The sequence below is a fragment of the Dendrobates tinctorius genome, unplaced genomic scaffold (assembly GCF_039654945.1).
Source record: "Dendrobates tinctorius isolate UK_male_01 unplaced genomic scaffold, ASM3965494v1 ptg000136l, whole genome shotgun sequence".
NCBI lineage: Eukaryota > Metazoa > Chordata > Amphibia > Anura > Dendrobatidae > Dendrobates > Dendrobates tinctorius.
Genome location: NW_027361804.1, coordinates 3002345 through 3021201, shown reverse-complemented (window position 1 = coordinate 3021201; position 18857 = coordinate 3002345). Strand labels below are relative to the sequence as shown.

The following is an 18857-nucleotide window of genomic DNA, read 5'->3' as shown; positions in this document are numbered from 1 at the left end:
CTCATTGACTTCCAGTTTCTCCTCTAGAAGGACTCGCCATCCGGCCCCTGCCCCCCCCCCCCTCGCAGTATAGTGCTTGGCCCTTGCGCACCTCCAGGGTATATACTCTGATCCCTGTGGGGGAGATCAGGGAATCCAGACAGTAGCTCCATGTGATGAGTCAGCGAGTGCGCCACTTGTAGGTCCTGGGGAAGCACAACATCCTGTCTGCAAGAGCCACCTCTGTCCTCATCATCCCGAAGCCCTATACTGCACCGACCGGAGCGGGATCCAGCTGTAGGGTCCAAAACTGCTTCCCCTGAACCTGGGAAAGTGCAGCGATACAGATCCTCCACCAGGGGGAGCTGCCTGTAGAACTCTACTACAAGTACTCCCCCTAGTGGTGGCTGCAGACAGGATCTTATGTATCTCTGTATACAGGGAGCTCCCCCTAGTGGTGGCTGCAGACAGGATCTTATCATGTAACTCTATATACAGGGAGCTCCCCCTAGTGGTGGCTGCAGACAGGATCTTATCATGTATCTCTGTATGCAGTGAGCTCCCCCTAGTGGTGGCTGCAGACAGGATCTTATCATGTATCTCTGTATACAGGGAGCTCCCCCTAGTGGTGGCTGCAGACAGGATCTTATCGTATCTCTATATACAGGGAGCTCCCCCTAGTGGTGGCTGCAGACAGGATCTTATCATGTATCTCTGTATACAGGGAGTTCCCCCTAGTGGTGGCTGCAGACAGGATCTTATCATGTATCTCTGTATACAGGAAGCTCCCCCTAGTGGTGGCTGCAGACAGGATCTTATCATGTATCTCTGTATACAGGGAGCTCCCCCTAGTGGTGGCTGCAGACAGGATCTTATGTATCTGAGAGAGGATTCAGAAAGATATAAATAAACTGGAGAAGTGGGCAGCAACTAACAGAATGGTTTTTAACAGGGAAAAATGCAAAGTACTACATCTGGGCAATAAAAATGAAAAAAGCATATACAGAATGGGAGGAATAGGGCTAAGTGACAGCACATGTGAAAAAGACTTGGGTATACTAATAGATCACAGACTGAATATGAGTCAACAGTGTGATGCAGCAGCAAAAAAGGCAAATGCAATTCTAGGATGTATTAATAGAAGCATACAGTCTAGATCACGTGAAGTCATTATTTCCCTCTACTCTTTGGTCAGACCTCATCTGGAATATTGTGTCCAGTTTTGGGCGCCACATTTTAAAAAAGACATCAACAAACTGGAGCAAGTTCAGAAAAGAGCGACCAGAATGGTGACCGGTCTGCAAACCCTGTCTTATGAGGAAAGGTTGCAGGATTTGGGAATGTTTAGTTTGCAAAAGAGAAGACTGAGAGGAGACTTAATAGCTGTCTACAAATATCTAAAGGGCTGTCACATTGTAGAAGGATCAACTTTATTCTCATTTGCACAAGGAAAGACTAGAAGCAATGGGATGAAACTGAATGGGAGGAGACACAGATTAGATATTAGAAAAAACTTTTTGACAGAGTGATCAATGAGTGGAACAAGCTGCCACGAGAAGTGGTGAGTTCTCCTTCAATGGAAGTCTTCAAACAGAGGCTGGACAGACATCTGACTGAGATGATTTAGCGAATCCTGCTTTGAGCAGGGGGTTGGACCAGATGGCCCAGGAGGTCCCTTCCAACTCTGCGATTCTATGATTCTATCTCTGTATACAGGGAGTTCCCCCTAGTGGTGGCTGCAGACAGGATCTTATCATGTATCTCTGTATACAGGGAGCTCCCCCTAGTGGTGGCTGCAGACAGGATCTTATCATGTATCTCTATACAGGGAGCTCCCTCTAGTGGTGGCTGCAGGCAGGATCTTATCATGTATCTCTGTATACAGGGAGCTCCCCAGTGGTGGCTGCAGACAGGATCTTATCATGTATCTCTGTATACAGGGAGCTCCCCCTAGTGGTGACTGGAGACAGGATCTTATCATGTATCTCTGTGTACAGAGAGCTCCCCCTAGTGGTGGCTGCAGACTAGATCTTATCATGTATCTCTGTATACAGGGAGCTCCCCCTAGTGGTGGCTGCAGACAGGATCTTATGCATCTCTGTATACAGGGAGCTTCCCCTAGTGGTGGCTGCAGACAGGATCTTATGCATCTCTGTATACAGGGAGCTCCCCCTAGTGGTGACTGCAGACAGGATCTTATGTATCTCTGTATACAGGAAGCTCCCCCTAGTGGTGGCTGCAGACAGGATCTTATCATGTATCTCTGTATGCAGTGAGCTCCCCCTAGTGGTGGCTGCAGACAGGATCTTATGTATCTCTGTATACAGGGAGCTCCCCCTAGTGGTGGCTGCAGACAGGATCTTATCGTATCTCTATATACAGGGAGCTCCCCCTAGTGGTGGCTGCAGACAGGATCTTATCATGTATCTCTGTATACAGGGAGTTCCCCCTAGTGGTGGCTGCAGACAGGATCTTATCATGTATCTCTGTATACAGGAAGCTCCCCCTAGTGGTGGCTGCAGACAGGATCTTATCATGTATCTCTGTATACAGGGAGCTCCCCCTAGTGGTGGCTGCAGACAGGATCTTATGTATCTGAGAGAGGATTCAGAAAGATATAAATAAACTGGAGAAGTGGGCAGCAACTAACAGAATGGTTTTTAACAGGGAAAAATGCAAAGTACTACATCTGGGCAATAAAAATGAAAAAAGCATATACAGAATGGGAGGAATAGGGCTAAGTGACAGCACATGTGAAAAAGACTTGGGTATACTAATAGATCACAGACTGAATATGAGTCAACAGTGTGATGCAGCAGCAAAAAAGGCAAATGCAATTCTAGGATGTATTAATAGAAGCATACAGTCTAGATCACGTGAAGTCATTATTTCCCTCTACTCTTTGGTCAGACCTCATCTGGAATATTGTGTCCAGTTTTGGGCGCCACATTTTAAAAAAGACATCAACAAACTGGAGCAAGTTCAGAAAAGAGCGACCAGAATGGTGACCGGTCTGCAAACCCTGTCTTATGAGGAAAGGTTGCAGGATTTGGGAATGTTTAGTTTGCAAAAGAGAAGACTGAGAGGAGACTTAATAGCTGTCTACAAATATCTAAAGGGCTGTCACATTGTAGAAGGATCAACTTTATTCTCATTTGCACAAGGAAAGACTAGAAGCAATGGGATGAAACTGAATGGGAGGAGACACAGATTAGATATTAGAAAAAACTTTTTGACAGAGTGATCAATGAGTGGAACAAGCTGCCACGAGAAGTGGTGAGTTCTCCTTCAATGGAAGTCTTCAAACAGAGGCTGGACAGACATCTGACTGAGATGATTTAGCGAATCCTGCTTTGAGCAGGGGGTTGGACCAGATGGCCCAGGAGGTCCCTTCCAACTCTGCGATTCTATGATTCTATCTCTGTATACAGGGAGTTCCCCCTAGTGGTGGCTGCAGACAGGATCTTATCATGTATCTCTGTATACAGGGAGCTCCCCCTAGTGGTGGCTGCAGACAGGATCTTATCATGTATCTCTATACAGGGAGCTCCCTCTAGTGGTGGCTGCAGGCAGGATCTTATCATGTATCTCTGTATACAGGGAGCTCCCCAGTGGTGGCTGCAGACAGGATCTTATCATGTATCTCTGTATACAGGGAGCTCCCCCTAGTGGTGACTGGAGACAGGATCTTATCATGTATCTCTGTGTACAGAGAGCTCCCCCTAGTGGTGGCTGCAGACTAGATCTTATCATGTATCTCTGTATACAGGGAGCTCCCCCTAGTGGTGGCTGCAGACAGGATCTTATGCATCTCTGTATACAGGGAGCTTCCCCTAGTGGTGGCTGCAGACAGGATCTTATGCATCTCTGTATACAGGGAGCTCCCCCTAGTGGTGACTGCAGACAGGATCTTATGTATCTCTGTATACAGGAAGCTCCCCCTAGTGGTGACTGCAGACAGGATCTTATGTATCTCTGTATACAGGGAGCTCCCCCTAGTGGTGGCTACAAACAGGATCTTATCATGTATCTCTGTATACAGGGAGCGCCTCCTAGTGGTGGCTGCAGACAGGACCTTATGTATCTGTATACAGGAAGCTCCCCCTAGTGGTGACTGCAGGCAGGATCTTATCATGTATCTCTGTATACAGGGAGCTCCCTCTAGTGACTGCAGATCTCTATACAGGGAGCTCCCCCTAGTGGTGGCTGCAGACAGGATCTTATCATGTATCTCTGTATACAGGGAGCTCCCCCTAGTGGTGGCTGCAGACAGGATCTTATCATGTATCTTTGTATACAGGGAGCTCCCTCTAGTGGTGACTGCAGATCTCTGTATACAGGGAGCTCCCCCTAGTGGTGGCTGCAGACAGGATCTTATGTATCTCTGTATACAGGGAGCTCCCCCTAGTGGTGGCTACAGACAGGATGTTATCATGTATCTCTGCATACAAGGAGCTCCCTCTAGTGGTGACTGCTGACAGGATCTTATCATGTATCTCTGTATACAGGGAGCTCCCTCTAGTGGTAGCAGCACGGTGGCTCAGTGGATAGCACTGCAGCCTTGCAGCGCTGGAGTCCTGGGTTCGAATCCCACCAAGGACAACATCTGCAAGGAGTTTGTATGTTCTCCCCGTGTTTGCGTGGGTTTCCTCCTGGTACTCCGGTTTCCTCCCACACTCCAAAGACATACTGATAGGGAATTTAGATTGTGAGCCCCATCGAGGACAGTGATGAAAATGTGTGCAAACTGTAAAGCGCTGCGGAATATGTTAGCGCTATATAAAAATAAAGATTATTTATTATTATTATTTAGTGGTGACTGCAGACAGAATCTTATCATGTATCTCTGTATACAGGAATCTCCCTCTAGTGGTGACTGCAGACAGGATCTTATCATGTATCTCTGTATACAGGGAGCTCCCTCTAGTGGTGGCTGCAAACAGGATCTTATCATATATCTCTGCATACAAGGAGCTCCCCCTAGTGTCTGCAGACAGGATCTTATCATGTATCTCTATACAGGGAGCTCCCCCTAGTGGTGGCTGCAGGCAGGATCTTATCATGTATCTCTGTATACAGGGATCTCCCCCTAGTGTCTGCAGACAGGATCTTATCATGTATCTCTGTATACAGGAATCTCCCTCTAGTGGTGACTGCAGACAGGATCTTATCATGTATCTCTGTATACAGGGATCTCCCCCTAGTGTCTGCAGACAGGATCTTATCATGTATCTCTGTATACAGGAATCTCCCTCTAGTGGTGACTGCAGACAGGATCTTATCATATATCTCTGCATACAAGGAGCTCCCCCTAGTGTCTGCAGACAGGATCTTATCATGTATCTCTGTATACAGGGAGCTCCCCCTAGTGGTGGCTGCAGGCAGGATCTTATCATGTATCTCTGTATACAGGGATCTCCCTCTAGTGGTGACTGCAGACAGGATCTTATCATGTATCTCTGTATACCGGGAGCTCCCCCTAGTGGCTGCAGACAGGATCTTATCATGTATCTCTGTATACAGGGAGCTCCCCCTAGTGGTGGCTGCAGACAGGATCTTATCATGTATCTCTGTATACGGGGAGCTCCCCCTAGTGGTGGCTGCAGGCTGATTTTTGCCGCTTTCCCTGGTCTTGTGTAGATTACGGTCAGGACACAGATGTGACCTTTGTATGATGTGTTTAATGTACAATCAGACAGAACATTATGTCAGCGTTCGATCTTGGCCCTTTGTGCTGTCCTGGGCCTTGTTTGTCCCTTGGTGCTTACTTTGGTCCACCTGCTCTTCGGCTTCTCTCTTCAGGGGTGTTACTGATGAGTATCACTCATAAAGGTGTGCACTGAGCCGGACATGTTTGTGAATGAGTTTCTCTCCCTCTTAGTCACCGCTCTGCCCCTCTCTACAGGCCGTGATGCGCCCCCTGTTGGCCGGACACTAGATATGGGTGCCTTTCGCTCCTGTGTGCAGAGGTATCGGCGGGTGCTGTGACTGTAGGACGAGTGTCTGCTCCGCCCGGTGCCCACTTTGCCATCTGCATCAGTGCTCCCTGGTCTGGCAGAAGTTCAGGGAGTGACGCCGGTGTCTCCAGGGCCCGGGTATATACGTATACCAGTGGCCACCGCTCTGGACACCTGGGGATCACCGGCTCTAGATGGAAGTTCTCTGCTCACATCTTCCCTCATTTCTCGTAGCTCCGGATCCGCACCCAACAGCCCTTATCACACTCTCTGTCCCATACGTAGATGGCGGCATGTAGCGGTGCCGTGAAGGTGGAGAGGAAAGTATGTAAGTGTTTGACAGGGTCACCCAACTCGTAGAAGGAGAGACGCCCGGCCCCATAATCCAGGTAGATCCCAAACCTCTGAGAGGAGATCTTGTCGGGGATCGGGGTGGTTTTCCAGTTATGTATGACTGCGTATTCCAGGCCGTTAATCCACCGGCACAGAGCCCAGGACTGCTCATTGTTCCCTACAGAGCCCTGCCGACCCTTCCTGGCCACGCCAGCGTAGCTCATGCCTACCCTCCAGGCCCCCGTGCCGCTGGTCTCCACCTCCCAGTAACCCTGGTCTGTAGCAACCCCGGTGCTGCTGAGCACCTGCGAGTGGTCGAACCGCTCCTCGGATTCCGGACGCTGCAGGTCTCTTTGTGACCAGGTTGCAGTCTTCAGATCTTCGGATATATGGACGTGGTTTTCTGCCGTGTTTACGTCCAGTAGTAGGTCAGTAATTTCCTGAGCGTAGATTCCTCTCTTTATACCGGTGATCATGTCTGATAGACCGGAGTGTAACATTGCGGAGATCAGACCCACGTCCATATCATGGTCACGTACAGCACAAAGGCTCCTTTCTGTTCCTCGCTCTGTATTAGTGTTATATTCCGTCTCCTGCAGTGCCATCAGTGGTCCGTTGGAGGTACGCAGCTCCTTGATGTGACCTATATCTCTGCACAGCTCCTCGTTCTTGACCTTCAGCTTCTGGATCAGATCAGAGACTGACTTGGACGCCTGCTCTTCTTGTCTGGAGATCTCACTCAGGATTCGTTTCTCCAGGAGATCCAGCTGTCTTCTGCTGTTTATGAACAGGACGTTCATTCTCCTGCTGATATCCTCGGCTTTGGCTTTTTCCGCCCCCATTTCTTCTTGAAGTTTCTGAACTCTTTGATGAAGATGACCATTTTGGGAAGTCATTTCCTCCAGGACTTGGTGTACATTGTGTTTCTCCTGTGAATGCAGGTGCTGGCCTCTGTCTGCAGTGCAGTCTTCTCTCGGAGTTCTCTCATGAAAGAACCATTCTTCCAAACCAGTTATGACCTCCTCTTTAATCTCTGCTCCTAGTTTATGGTCCACACTTGATTGGACATATTGCTTCCTACGGACTGAGTGATTGGAATCGGCCATAGGAGCTTTATGATCTGACCAGTTATGAATGGACTGCAGACTCTTCTCCATGTTGGTCACCACCAGTGGATTGCTGTTCTTCAGACATTTGTAGACTGTTGTTTTTTCAGCGTGGCCCCAGCTCTTGACATGTCGGTAAAGTTCCCTCATCTGCTCTTGGGTGGTGCCGTTGTTCTTCACAAGGTCATACTGCTCGTCCGTCAGGAGCTTCATCTGTCTCAGGTCATCCATGGCTGGCACTACCATAGAGATGGTCTGGATGAGACGACTAATGCTCTGGTCCAGGACGTGTCCTGTTGGGGATGACACATTGAACGACCAGTCAATGAAATGCAGACTGAGGGGATGGCCTTACTGATGTCCTCCGTCATGAACAGAGGAAGGGTCTTTCTACTGCTGTAGAAGTTTACAAGCTTTCTGCTGTTTACACTAAACCAACGAAACAAGAACAATATAAATCATAGAATCATAGAATCGTAGAGTTGGAAGGGACCTCCTGGGCCATCTGGTCCAACCCCTGCTCAAAGCAGGATTCGCTAAATCATTCCAGTCAGATGTCTGTCCAGCCTCTGTTTGAAGACTTCCATTGAAGGAGAACTCACCACTTCTCGTGGCTGACACAACGGGTAGGTTCTCCAAATTCACCACAAAATGCCACTTATTACCGACTTCTGCCCTCTGGAGATTATTTACTTTTACATGACCAGTATCTTTAGTCCTTAGTAGACCTTTCTGGCTGGTATAACCTGCTTCAGATGTGATGCATAGCCATACTCCAGGTTCTGGCGGCATTCTTGATGGGCAGTGGCCAACACCATGCTGCACTTTAGACACCACCGAGCCCCCGCTGTGCTTCACTGTAAACATCACCGAGCCCCCGCTGTGCTTCACTGTAAACATCACCGAGCCCCCGCTGTGCTTCACTGTAAACACCACCGAGCCCCCGCTGTGCTTCACTGTAAACACACAGACACCACCGAGCCCCCGCTGTGCTTCACTGTAAACACACAGACACCACCGAGCCCCCGCTGTGCTGCACTGTAAACACACAGACACCACCGAGCCCCCGCTGTGCTTCACTGTAAACACACAGACACCACCGAGCCCCCGCTGTGCTGTACTGTAAACACACAGACACCACCGAGCCCCCGCTGTGCTTCACTGTAAACATCACCGAGCCCCTGCCTTGCTTCATGTCCAGTGCAGCCGGTCCCATCTGCTCCCCTTGTCTCTTTATCTCTTCTCTTCACTTTTTGGATCATTCTCAAGACAATTCCAGAATATTAGTGACCTGGAGGCCTTTGCCCGTGAGGACCAAGCTCAGATCTCTCAGGAACACTGCCAGAAGCCGTTGTCAAACTATGAATCGTGTCTGTAGCAGGTTATAACAGCCAAACCGATCTACCAAGTACATCGGTCATGAACGTGTGAATAGTCCCGAGTGCGCGGGATGTAATAAGTGGCGTTTGGTAAATTTGGAGGAACCACTGGTTATATTAGATGTGCTCAGATATTTACTATGTTCTTGATTCATTGATTTGTTGTGGACGGGATCTGACCCCGGTGGGCACGGTACGGCTGTATGTGGACGGGATCTGACCCCGGTGGGCACGGTACGGCTGTATGTGGACGGGATCTGACCCCGGTGGGCACGGTACGGCTGTATGTGGACGGGATCTGACCCCGGTGGGCACGGTACGGCTGTATGTGGACGGGATCTGACCCCGGTGGGCACAGTACGGCTGTATGTGGACGGGATCTGACCCCGGTGGGCACAGTACGGCTGTATGTGGACGGGATCTGACCCCGGTGGGCACAGTACGGCTGTATGTGGACAGGATCTGACCCCGGTGGGCACAGTACGGCTGTATGTGGACGGGATCTGACCCCGGTGGGCACAGTACGGCTGTATGTGGACGGGATCTGACCCCGGTGGGCACAGTACGGCTGTATGTGGACAGGATCTGACCCCTGTGGGCACAGTACGGCTGTATGCGGACGGGACCTGACCCCGGTGGGCACAGTACGGCTGTATGCGGACGGGATCTGACCCCGGTGGGCACAGTACGGCTGTATGCGGACGGGATCTGACCCCGGTGGGCACAGTACGGCTGTATGCGGACGGGATCTGGCCCGGTGGGTACAGTACGGCTGTATGCGGACGGGATCTGGCCCGGTGGGCACAGTACGGCTGTATGCGGACGGGATCTGGCCCGGTGGGCACGGTACGGCTGTATGCGGACGGGATCTGGCCCGGTGGGCACGGTACGGCTGTATGCGGACGGGATCTGGCCCGGTGGGCACGGTACGGCTGTATGCGGACGGGATCTGGCCCGGTGGGCACGGTACGGCTGTATGCGGACGGGATCTGGCCCGGTGGGCACGGTACGGCTGTATGCGGACGGGATCTGGCCCGGTGGGCACGGTACGGCTGTATGCGGACGGGATCTGGCCCCGGTGGGCACGGTACGGCTGTATGCGGACGGGATCTGACCCCGGTGGGCACGGTACGGCTGTATGCGGACGGGATCTGACCCCGGTGGGCACGGTACGGCTGTATGTGGACGGGATCTGACCCCGGTGGGCACAGTACGGCTGTATGTGGACGGGATCTGACCCCGGTGGGCACAGTACGGCTGTATGTGGACAGGATCTGACCCCTGTGGGCACAGTACAGCTGTATGCGGACGGGACCTGACCCCGGTGGGCACAGTACGGCTGTATGCGGACGGGATCTGACCCCGGTGGGCACGGTACGGCTGTATGCGGACGGGATCTGACCCCGGTGGGCACGGTACGGCTGTATGCGGACGGGATCTGGCCCGGTGGGTACGGTACGGCTGTATGCGGACGGGATCTGGCCCGGTGGGTACGGTACGGCTGTATGCGGACGGGATCTGGCCCGGTGGGCACGGTACGGCTGTATGCGGACGGGATCTGGCCCGGTGGGCACGGTACGGCTGTATGCGGACGGGATCTGGCCCGGTGGGCACGGTACGGCTGTATGCGGACGGGATCTGGCCCGGTGGGCACGGTACGGCTGTATGCGGACGGGATCTGGCCCGGTGGGCACGGTACGGCTGTATGCGGACGGGATCTGGCCCGGTGGGCACGGTACGGCTGTATGCGGACGGGATCTGGCCCGGTGGGCACGGTACGGCTGTATGCGGACGGGATCTGGCCCGGTGGGCACGGTACGGCTGTATGCGGACGGGATCTGGCCCGGTGGGCACGGTACGGCTGTATGCGGACGGGATCTGGCCCGGTGGGCACGGTACGGCTGTATGCGGACGGGATCTGGCCCCGGTGGGCACGGTACGGCTGTATGCGGACGGGATCTGGCCCCGGTGGGCACGGTACGGCTGTATGCGGACGGGATCTGACCCCGGTGGGCACGGTACGGCTGTATGCGGACGGGATCTGACCCCGGTGGGCACGGTACGGCTGTATGCGGACGGGACCTGACCCCGGTGGGCACGGTACGGCTGTATGCGGACGGGATCTGACCCCGGTGGGCACGGTACGGCTGTATGCGGACGGGATCTGACCCCGGTGGGCACGGTACGGCTGTATGCGGACGGGATCTGACCCCGGTGGGCACGGTACGGCTGTATGCGGACGGGATCTGACCCCGGTGGGCACGGTACGGCTGTATGCGGACGGGATCTGACCCCGGTGGGCACGGTACGGCTGTATGCGGACGGGATCTGACCCCGGTGGGCACGGTACGGCTGTATGCGGACGGGATCTGACCCCGGTGGGCACGGTACGGCTGTATGCGGACGGGATCTGACCCCGGTGGGCACGGTACGGCTGTATGCGGACGGGATCTGACCCCGGTGGGCACGGTACGGCTGTATGCGGACGGGATCTGACCCCGGTGGGCACGGTACGGCTGTATGCGGACGGGATCTGGCCCGGTGGGCACGGTACGGCTGTATGCGGACGGGATCTGACCCCGGTGGGCACGGTACGGCTGTATGCGGACGGGATCTGACCCCGGTGGGCACAGTACGGCTGTATGTGGACGGGATCTGACCCCGGTGGGCACAGTACGGCTGTATGTGGACGGGATCTGGCCCGGTGGGCACAGTACGGCTGTATGTGGACGGGATCTGACCCCGGTGGGCACGGTACGGCTGTATGTGGACGGGATCTGGCCCGGTGGGCACAGTACGGCTGTCGTGGACAGTGTATGGCATTACTAGAGAGGTGATATGAAACATTATAGATGCCCGGTGCGATCACGTACATCAGACCCGATGGATGAGACGTCGCTTCTCACCTTCCGCCATGGTCTGCAGTTACTCCTCGTTCTCTGTTTCCTGTGGGTCCATCAGTCGCTCGTTCCTCAGTGGTGGAGGATGAGGGTGGTAGTGTCCTGGGAACACAAGTGTCTGTGAGAGGCTGATAAGGCTTCTGCCGCAGATCCCTAGTGTACAGGGAGGACTAGGACTACTGAAGTCCTGCATATGTCAGACACTGTATATGGGGGCACCCTCTGGCAGACACTGTATATGGGGCACCCTCTGGCAGACACTGTATATGGGGCACCCTCTGGCAGACACTGTATATGGGGCACCCTCTGGCAGACACTGTATATGGGGCACCCTCTGGCAGACACTGTATACGGGGGCACCCTCTGGCAGACACTGTATATGGGGCACCCTATGGCAGACACTGTATATGGGGCACCCTCTGGCAGACACTGTATATGGGGCACCCTATGGCAGATACTGTATATGGGGGCACCCTCTGGCAGACACTGTATATGGGGCACCCTATGGCAGACACTGTATATGGGGCACCCTATGGCAGACACTGTATATGGGGCACCCTCTGGCAGACACTGTATATGGGGCACCCTCTGGCAGATACTGTATATGGGGGCACCCTCTGGCAGACACTATACGGGGGCACCCTCTGGCAGACACTGTATACGGGGGCACCCTCTGGCAGACACTGTATACGGGGGCACCCTCTGGCAGACACTGTATACGGGGGCACCCTCTGGCAGACACTGTATACGGGGGCACCCTCTGGCAGACACTGTATACGGGGGCACCCTCTGGCAGACACTGTATATGGGGCACCCTCTGGCAGACACTGTATATGGGGCACCCTCTGGCAGACACTGTATATGGGGCACCCTCTGGCAGACACTGTATATGGGGCACCCTATGGCAGACACTGTATACGGGGGCACCCTATGGCAGACACTGTATATGGGGCACCCTATGGCAGACACTGTATATGGGGCACCCTCTGGCAGACACTGTATACGGGGGCACCCTCTGGCAGACACTGTATACGGGGGCACCCTCTGGCAGACACTGTATACGGGGGCACCCTCTGGCAGACACTGTATACGGGGGCACCCTCTGGCAGACACTGTATACGGGGGCACCCTCTGGCAGACACTGTATATGGGGGCACCCTATGGCAGACACTGTATATGGGGGCACCCTATGGCAGACACTGTATATGGGGGCACCCTCTGGCAGACACTGTATATGGGGGCACCCTCTGGCAGACACTGTATACGGGGACAGACTCGGTATATGGGGGCACCCTCTGGCAGACACTGTATATGGGGCACCCTCTGGCAGACACTGTATATGGGGGCACCCTCTGGCAGACACTGTATACGGGGGCACCCTCTGGCAGACACTGTATACGGGGGCACCCTCTGGCAGACACTGTATACGGGGGCACCCTCTGGCAGACACTGTATATGGGGGCACCCTCTGGCAGACACTGTATATGGGGCACCCTCTGGCAGACACTATACGGGGGCACCCTCTGGCAGACACTGTATACGGGGGCACCCTCTGGCAGACACTGTATACGGGGGCACCCTCTGGCAGACACTGTATATGGGGGCACCCTCTGGCAGACACTGTATATGGGGGCACCCTCTGGCAGACACTGTATATGGGGGCACCCTCTGGCAGACACTGTATATGGGGGCACCCTCTGGCAGACACTGTATACGGGGGCACCCTCTGGCAGACACTGTATACGGGGGCACCCTCTGGCAGACACTATACGGGGGCACCCTCTGGCAGACACTGTATATGGGGGCACCCTCTGGCAGACACTATACGGGGGCACCCTCTGGCAGACACTGTATATGGGGGCACCCTCTGGCAGACACTGTATACGGGGGCACCCTCTGGCAGACACTGTATATGGGGCACCCTCTGGCAGACACTGTATATGGGGCACCCTCTGGCAGACACTGTATATGGGGGCACCCTCTGGCAGACACTGTATATGGGGCACCCTCTGGCAGACACTGTATATGGGGCACCCTCTGGCAGACACTTGTGTGTGACTTGTAGACTTCAGTGTCAGCCGTGTGCAGGTGTAGAATGAGTCTCTGTTCCCGCTCGTCACTTGTGTCCAGCCATTTTTTTTTTACACCTGACCCTTCTACTAGTGACCCTATCGGTCCCGGCCGGCGCTGACATACCTGGCAGGTTACACGGCAATGTTCGGTTCCTTCCAGAGATCCCCCAGTGGACGGATAGAAGTCCGGGAATGTTACCTGCGGCTCCGTGCCAGGTTCAGGGTCGGTGACGTCTCTGCTCCCAGCGGTCACCACACTCCGTCTTTGCGCCTCACTCTTGACGTTGGGGCCGGTGGTCTGCGCCCCTCTGGTGCCCCCTCCTCAGCCTCCACTGACACTGTGTTCACAGGCCCGTTATCTCTGCGCTGACGCCACTGGGCGTGTTCTGTACAGATGTCCGCTGCCCCCATAGGACGGGACCCATCAAGGTTAACTCAAACCTTCATTTAAAGGGACAGCAAGGAATAGAAGAAACCCTGCAGAGCATCTCTGTCCCGGGATCAGCGCTGGTCTTGGTCTGACATGCAACCCTGGCATTTAACAACAAATGGGCCCATGGCCACCCTGCCTCCTCCCTAGGGATGAGTAATACTGCCAGACAATGACCAAATATTACAACCGCAACAAAGTCATCAAGTAATACCGCCATACTGATCAGTAACAAAATGTGTACCAAATATTACCATGTACTGCGATATAGAGGGCAAATGCTACCGCCATACCGGGACACAGTACTTGCCAAATACTACCGCAATATAATGGCCCCATAATGGTGGATAGCAGTTATTCTCTGGGGCCAGAAGTGTGTATACAGTACAGATACATCCAGTGGTCACCGCTAACGTCGCCCATAGTTGGGTTCATGTTCTCGATTCTCCTCTATAGCTTCTGTCCACGACGTCTCTGCACAGATGACTGATACCTCACTTCTCCTGCATCCTCCCTACTTCATCTCCGCTCTACACAGTAATAGTGCCCCCCTGTGCCTCCATGTAGTAAGTGCCCCCCCTGTGCCTCCATATAGTAATAGTGCCGCCCTGTGCCTCCATATAGTAATAGTGCCCCCGTGCCTCCATATAGTAATAGTGCCCCCCGTGCCTCCATATAGTAATAGTGCCCCCCTGTGCCTCCATGTAGTAAGTGCCCCCCTGTGCCTCCATGTAGTAAGTGCCCCCCCTGTGCCTCCATATAGTAATAGTGCCGCCCTGTGCCTCCATATAGTAATAGTGCCCCCGTGCCTCCATATAGTAATAGTGCCCCCCGTGTCTCCATATAGTAATAGTGCCCCCCCTGTGCCTCCATATAGTAATAGTGCCCCCCTGTGCCTCCATGTAGTAAGTGCCCCCCCTGTGCCTCCATATAGTAATAGTGCCGCCCTGTGCCTACATATAGTAATAGTGCCCCCGTGCCTCCATATAGTAATAGTGCCCCCCGTGCCTCCATATAGTAATAGTGCCCCCCCTGTGCCTCCATATAGTAATAGTGCCCCCCCTGTGCCCCCATATAGTAATAGTTCCCCCTGTGCCCCCATATAGTAATAGTTCCCCCTGTGCCCCCATATAGTAATAGTGCCCCCTGTGCCCCCATATAGTAATAGTGCCCCCTGTGCCTCCATATAGTAATAGTGCCCCCCTGTGCCTCCATATAGTAATAGTGCCCCCATATAGTAATAGTGCCCCCCTGTGCCCCCAGGATTTGGAGTAGGTATGGGGGGTTATTTAATGTGGGGGGGATTTGGAGTAGGGAATGGGGTTATTTAATGGGGGGATTTGGAGTAGGGATTGGGGTTAATGGGGGGATTTAGAGTAGGGATTGGGGTTAATGTGGGGGGATTTGGAGTAAGGATTGGGGTTATTTAATGTGGGGGGATTTGGAGTAGGGATTGGGGTTAATGTGGGGGGGGTTTGGAGTAGGGATTGGGGGTTATTTAATGTGTGGGGGATTTGGAGTAGGGATTGGGGTTAATGTGGGGGGGATTTGGAGTAGGGATTGGGGTTAATGTGTGGGGGGATTTGGAGTAGGGATTGGGGGTTATTTAATGTGGGGGGATTTGGAGTAGGGATTGGGGTTATTTAATGTGGGGGTGTTTGGAGTAGGGATTGGGGTTATTTAATGTGGGGGTGTTTAGAGTAGGGATTGGGGGTTATTTAATGTGTGGGGGGATTTGGAGTAGGGATTGGGGTTATTTAATGTGGGGGGATTTGGAGTAGGGATTGGGGGTTATTTAATGTGTGGGGGGATTTGGAGTAGGAATTGGGGTTAGTATGGGGAGTGAGGGTGATGGGATGTGTGCAGACACAGTATGGGGAGTCAGGGGAATATGTGAGCAGACCGTATAGAGAGTGAGGGGGTAAATAAATGAGGAGACAGTATTGTGAACAGGTGGGATGTTAGAGGGGACAGTATGAGGAGGGAGGGGAATAGTGTGAGGAGACAGTATGGGGGGAGAAAAGTGGGTGGGCACAGAATACAGACTGAGTAGTGTGGGAGTAGCATGGGGGACAGTGTAAGGGTACAGCCAGGAGGTGACAGTATACCAAGGAGGAGGAGTGTGATGAGAGGGAACAGTATAGACTGGACCCTATAGGGAGGACACAGTGTGAGAGGACAGTGTGAAGAGGGGGCCGGAATGGAAAGGAGAGCTCAGTGTGAAGAGCATGTACCATAAGAGGGACAGCGTGGGGTCATATTTTGTGCAGACGATATAGTGAGGGGCAATTATTTATTCAGGAGCATTATAATGACTCTTCTATCTTTAAGGGGATCGTGTGGAGATTTGCTGCAGAAGACCGGAGAAGATGGAAGTCTACAGAGACGAGATGTGGATGAGAAAACTCATCATGGAGTCTGGACAAGAAGAAGAAAAGGAGAACGACTCCAGAGACGACGTCATATATAAGGTACCTGGATGTAAATGTTATCTGTGATACTGACTAATTCTCATGTTTTTATTTGTTAGGAACATTACAGGGGTTCTCCAGGTCTGTGCTGAGTCTGCAGTCATTCTATGTGACTGCAGACTTCTGAATTCTCACTGTGCGCACAGGACACTGTCAGGATTCTCTCGTGCCGGTAATTTACATACATACGGTCACATGCTGACTAGACGTGTGTGGCCTCACTCAATGATAATGAACGGAGCGAGGCCGGGCACGTCTAGTCGGAATGTGGCTAGAAGTATATAAATCACATACTTGTGCTGACATGACTGTATATCGGCAAGGGAGAATCCTAAAAGTGTGCAGTGCATTCGTTGTGAGAATTCAGAAGCTGCAATGTCAGGATTCAGCTCTGCAGGTTCCAGTAGTCATCACACGGACACTTCACTCATATGCGACTCTCACACTTATGGTCCTGTGACAACGAGCTTCTCTTCTGCTTCTCTCAGGTTATCACTGATCGCTGAGATCATTACGGAGAGCGGCTCGTGGGTACAGGACTAAGTGTGCAAGTCGCGTGTGTGCTGGGGGGGCACCGAACCGAATTCTTGCCCCGGGTGCCAGAAGCCTCGATACGCCTCTGCCCCCATCCAGACAGAGGGGGACGGAACGTGAGCGGCCGCACAAAGCCTGGACCCCCAACATCAGACCCCACAAATCATCTTCTGGATGAAGGGGCGGAGCCGTTGTATCTGCAGACGGCCCTCGCCGGATTATCGGACGTCTGACGAGATTTAAAAACAAACAGCGAATTTATTTAAAAAATAGATTTATGTGAAACCAGTGGCAAATAGTGAAAAACTGAAGCCCCTCCCCCGAGGAGCAGACCCACCACCATTCTGGTAATTAAAGGGCCGGCGTCCTGTAAACAAAGGGAGCCACCGCATAACCTTGGTTCAGTGTCTGACGCTATCGTCTAGGGTGTCAAAATCTCTGCTTGCTGTGAGTGAGCGGCAGCAGTCTCATTAACCCAGAAATGAATCACCGGTCACTTCTCCCAGTCAAGGGCTTGTGTGACTGCGGACAAGAATCTGTGAACCTGGAGGTTTGCTACAATGTGTCAGTGCAGGAACAATGTCCCAGTCTGGAGTGCGGACCCTTCATGTCTCCAGATGTGAACCAACAAAACTTCACTTGTCAAATTGGCCTGACAGATTTCCAGCTTCTGACTCTAATCTCTATACACTTTCACTGACGGCAAGAAGAGATCTGCGATATTTTACAGAACACAAATCCCCAACCATACAAGCTGCAGTAATGCTGAACTGACACCAGGGGTCAGATATCTCACAAGAAACAAAAATAGACTTCTTATATTTGTATACAGGGAGCTCCCCCTAGTGGTAACTGCAGACAGGATCTTATCCTGTATCTCTGTATATAGGGAGCTCCCCCTAGTGGTGACTGCAGACAGGATCTTATCCTGTATCTCTGTATACAGGGAGCTCCCCCTAGTGGTGACTGGAGACAGGATCTTATCATGTATCTCTGTATACAGGGAGCTCCCCCTTGTGGTGGCTGCAGACAGGATCTTATCATGTATCTCTGAATACAGGGAGCTCCCCCTAGTGGTGGCTGCAGACAGGATCTTATCATGTATCTCTGTATACAGGGAGCTCCCCCTAGTGGTGTCTGCAGACAGGATCTTATCATGTATCTCTGAATACAGGGAGCTCTCCCTAGTGGTGGCTGCAGACAGGATCTTATCATGTATCTCTGTATACAGGGAGCTCCCCCTAGTGGTGTCTGCAGACAGGATCTTATCATGTATCTCTGTATACAGGGAGCTCCCCCTTGTGGTGGCTGCAGACAGGATCTTATCATGTATCTCTGAATACAGGGAGCTCCCCCTAGTGGTGGCTGCAGACAGGATCTTATCATGTATCTCTGTATACAGGGAGCTCCCCCTAGTGGTGTCTGCAGACAGGATCTTATCATGTATCTCTGTATACAGGGAGCTCTCCCTAGTGGTGGCTGCAGACAGGATCTTATCATGTATCTCTGAATACAGGGAGCTCCCCCTAGTGGTGGCTGCAGACAGGATCTTATCATGTATCTCTGTATACAGGGAGCTCCCCCTAGTGGTGTCTGCAGACAGGATCTTATCATGTATCTCTGAATACAGGGAGCTCCCCCTAGTGGTGTCTGCAGACAGGATCTTATCATGTATCTCTGAATACAGGGAGCTCTC

The 18857-nt window shown here is 52.8% G+C and overlaps 1 protein-coding gene across 1 annotated transcript; it reads right to left on the bottom strand.

The window, feature by feature from the left end:
* Positions 1–3114: 3114 nt before the first annotated feature.
* Positions 3115–14707, bottom strand: LOC141048467 (uncharacterized). Its single transcript, XM_073544051.1, has 3 exons — positions 13851–14707; positions 11661–11756; positions 3115–7668 (listed from the first exon to the last, which is right to left on the bottom strand). Exons 2-3 carry the CDS (start codon positions 11668–11670, stop codon positions 6158–6160), a joined length of 1521 nt encoding a protein of 506 aa, XP_073400152.1. The 5' UTR covers positions 11671–11756; positions 13851–14707; the 3' UTR covers positions 3115–6157.
* Between the last annotated feature and the right edge of the window lie 4150 nt (positions 14708–18857).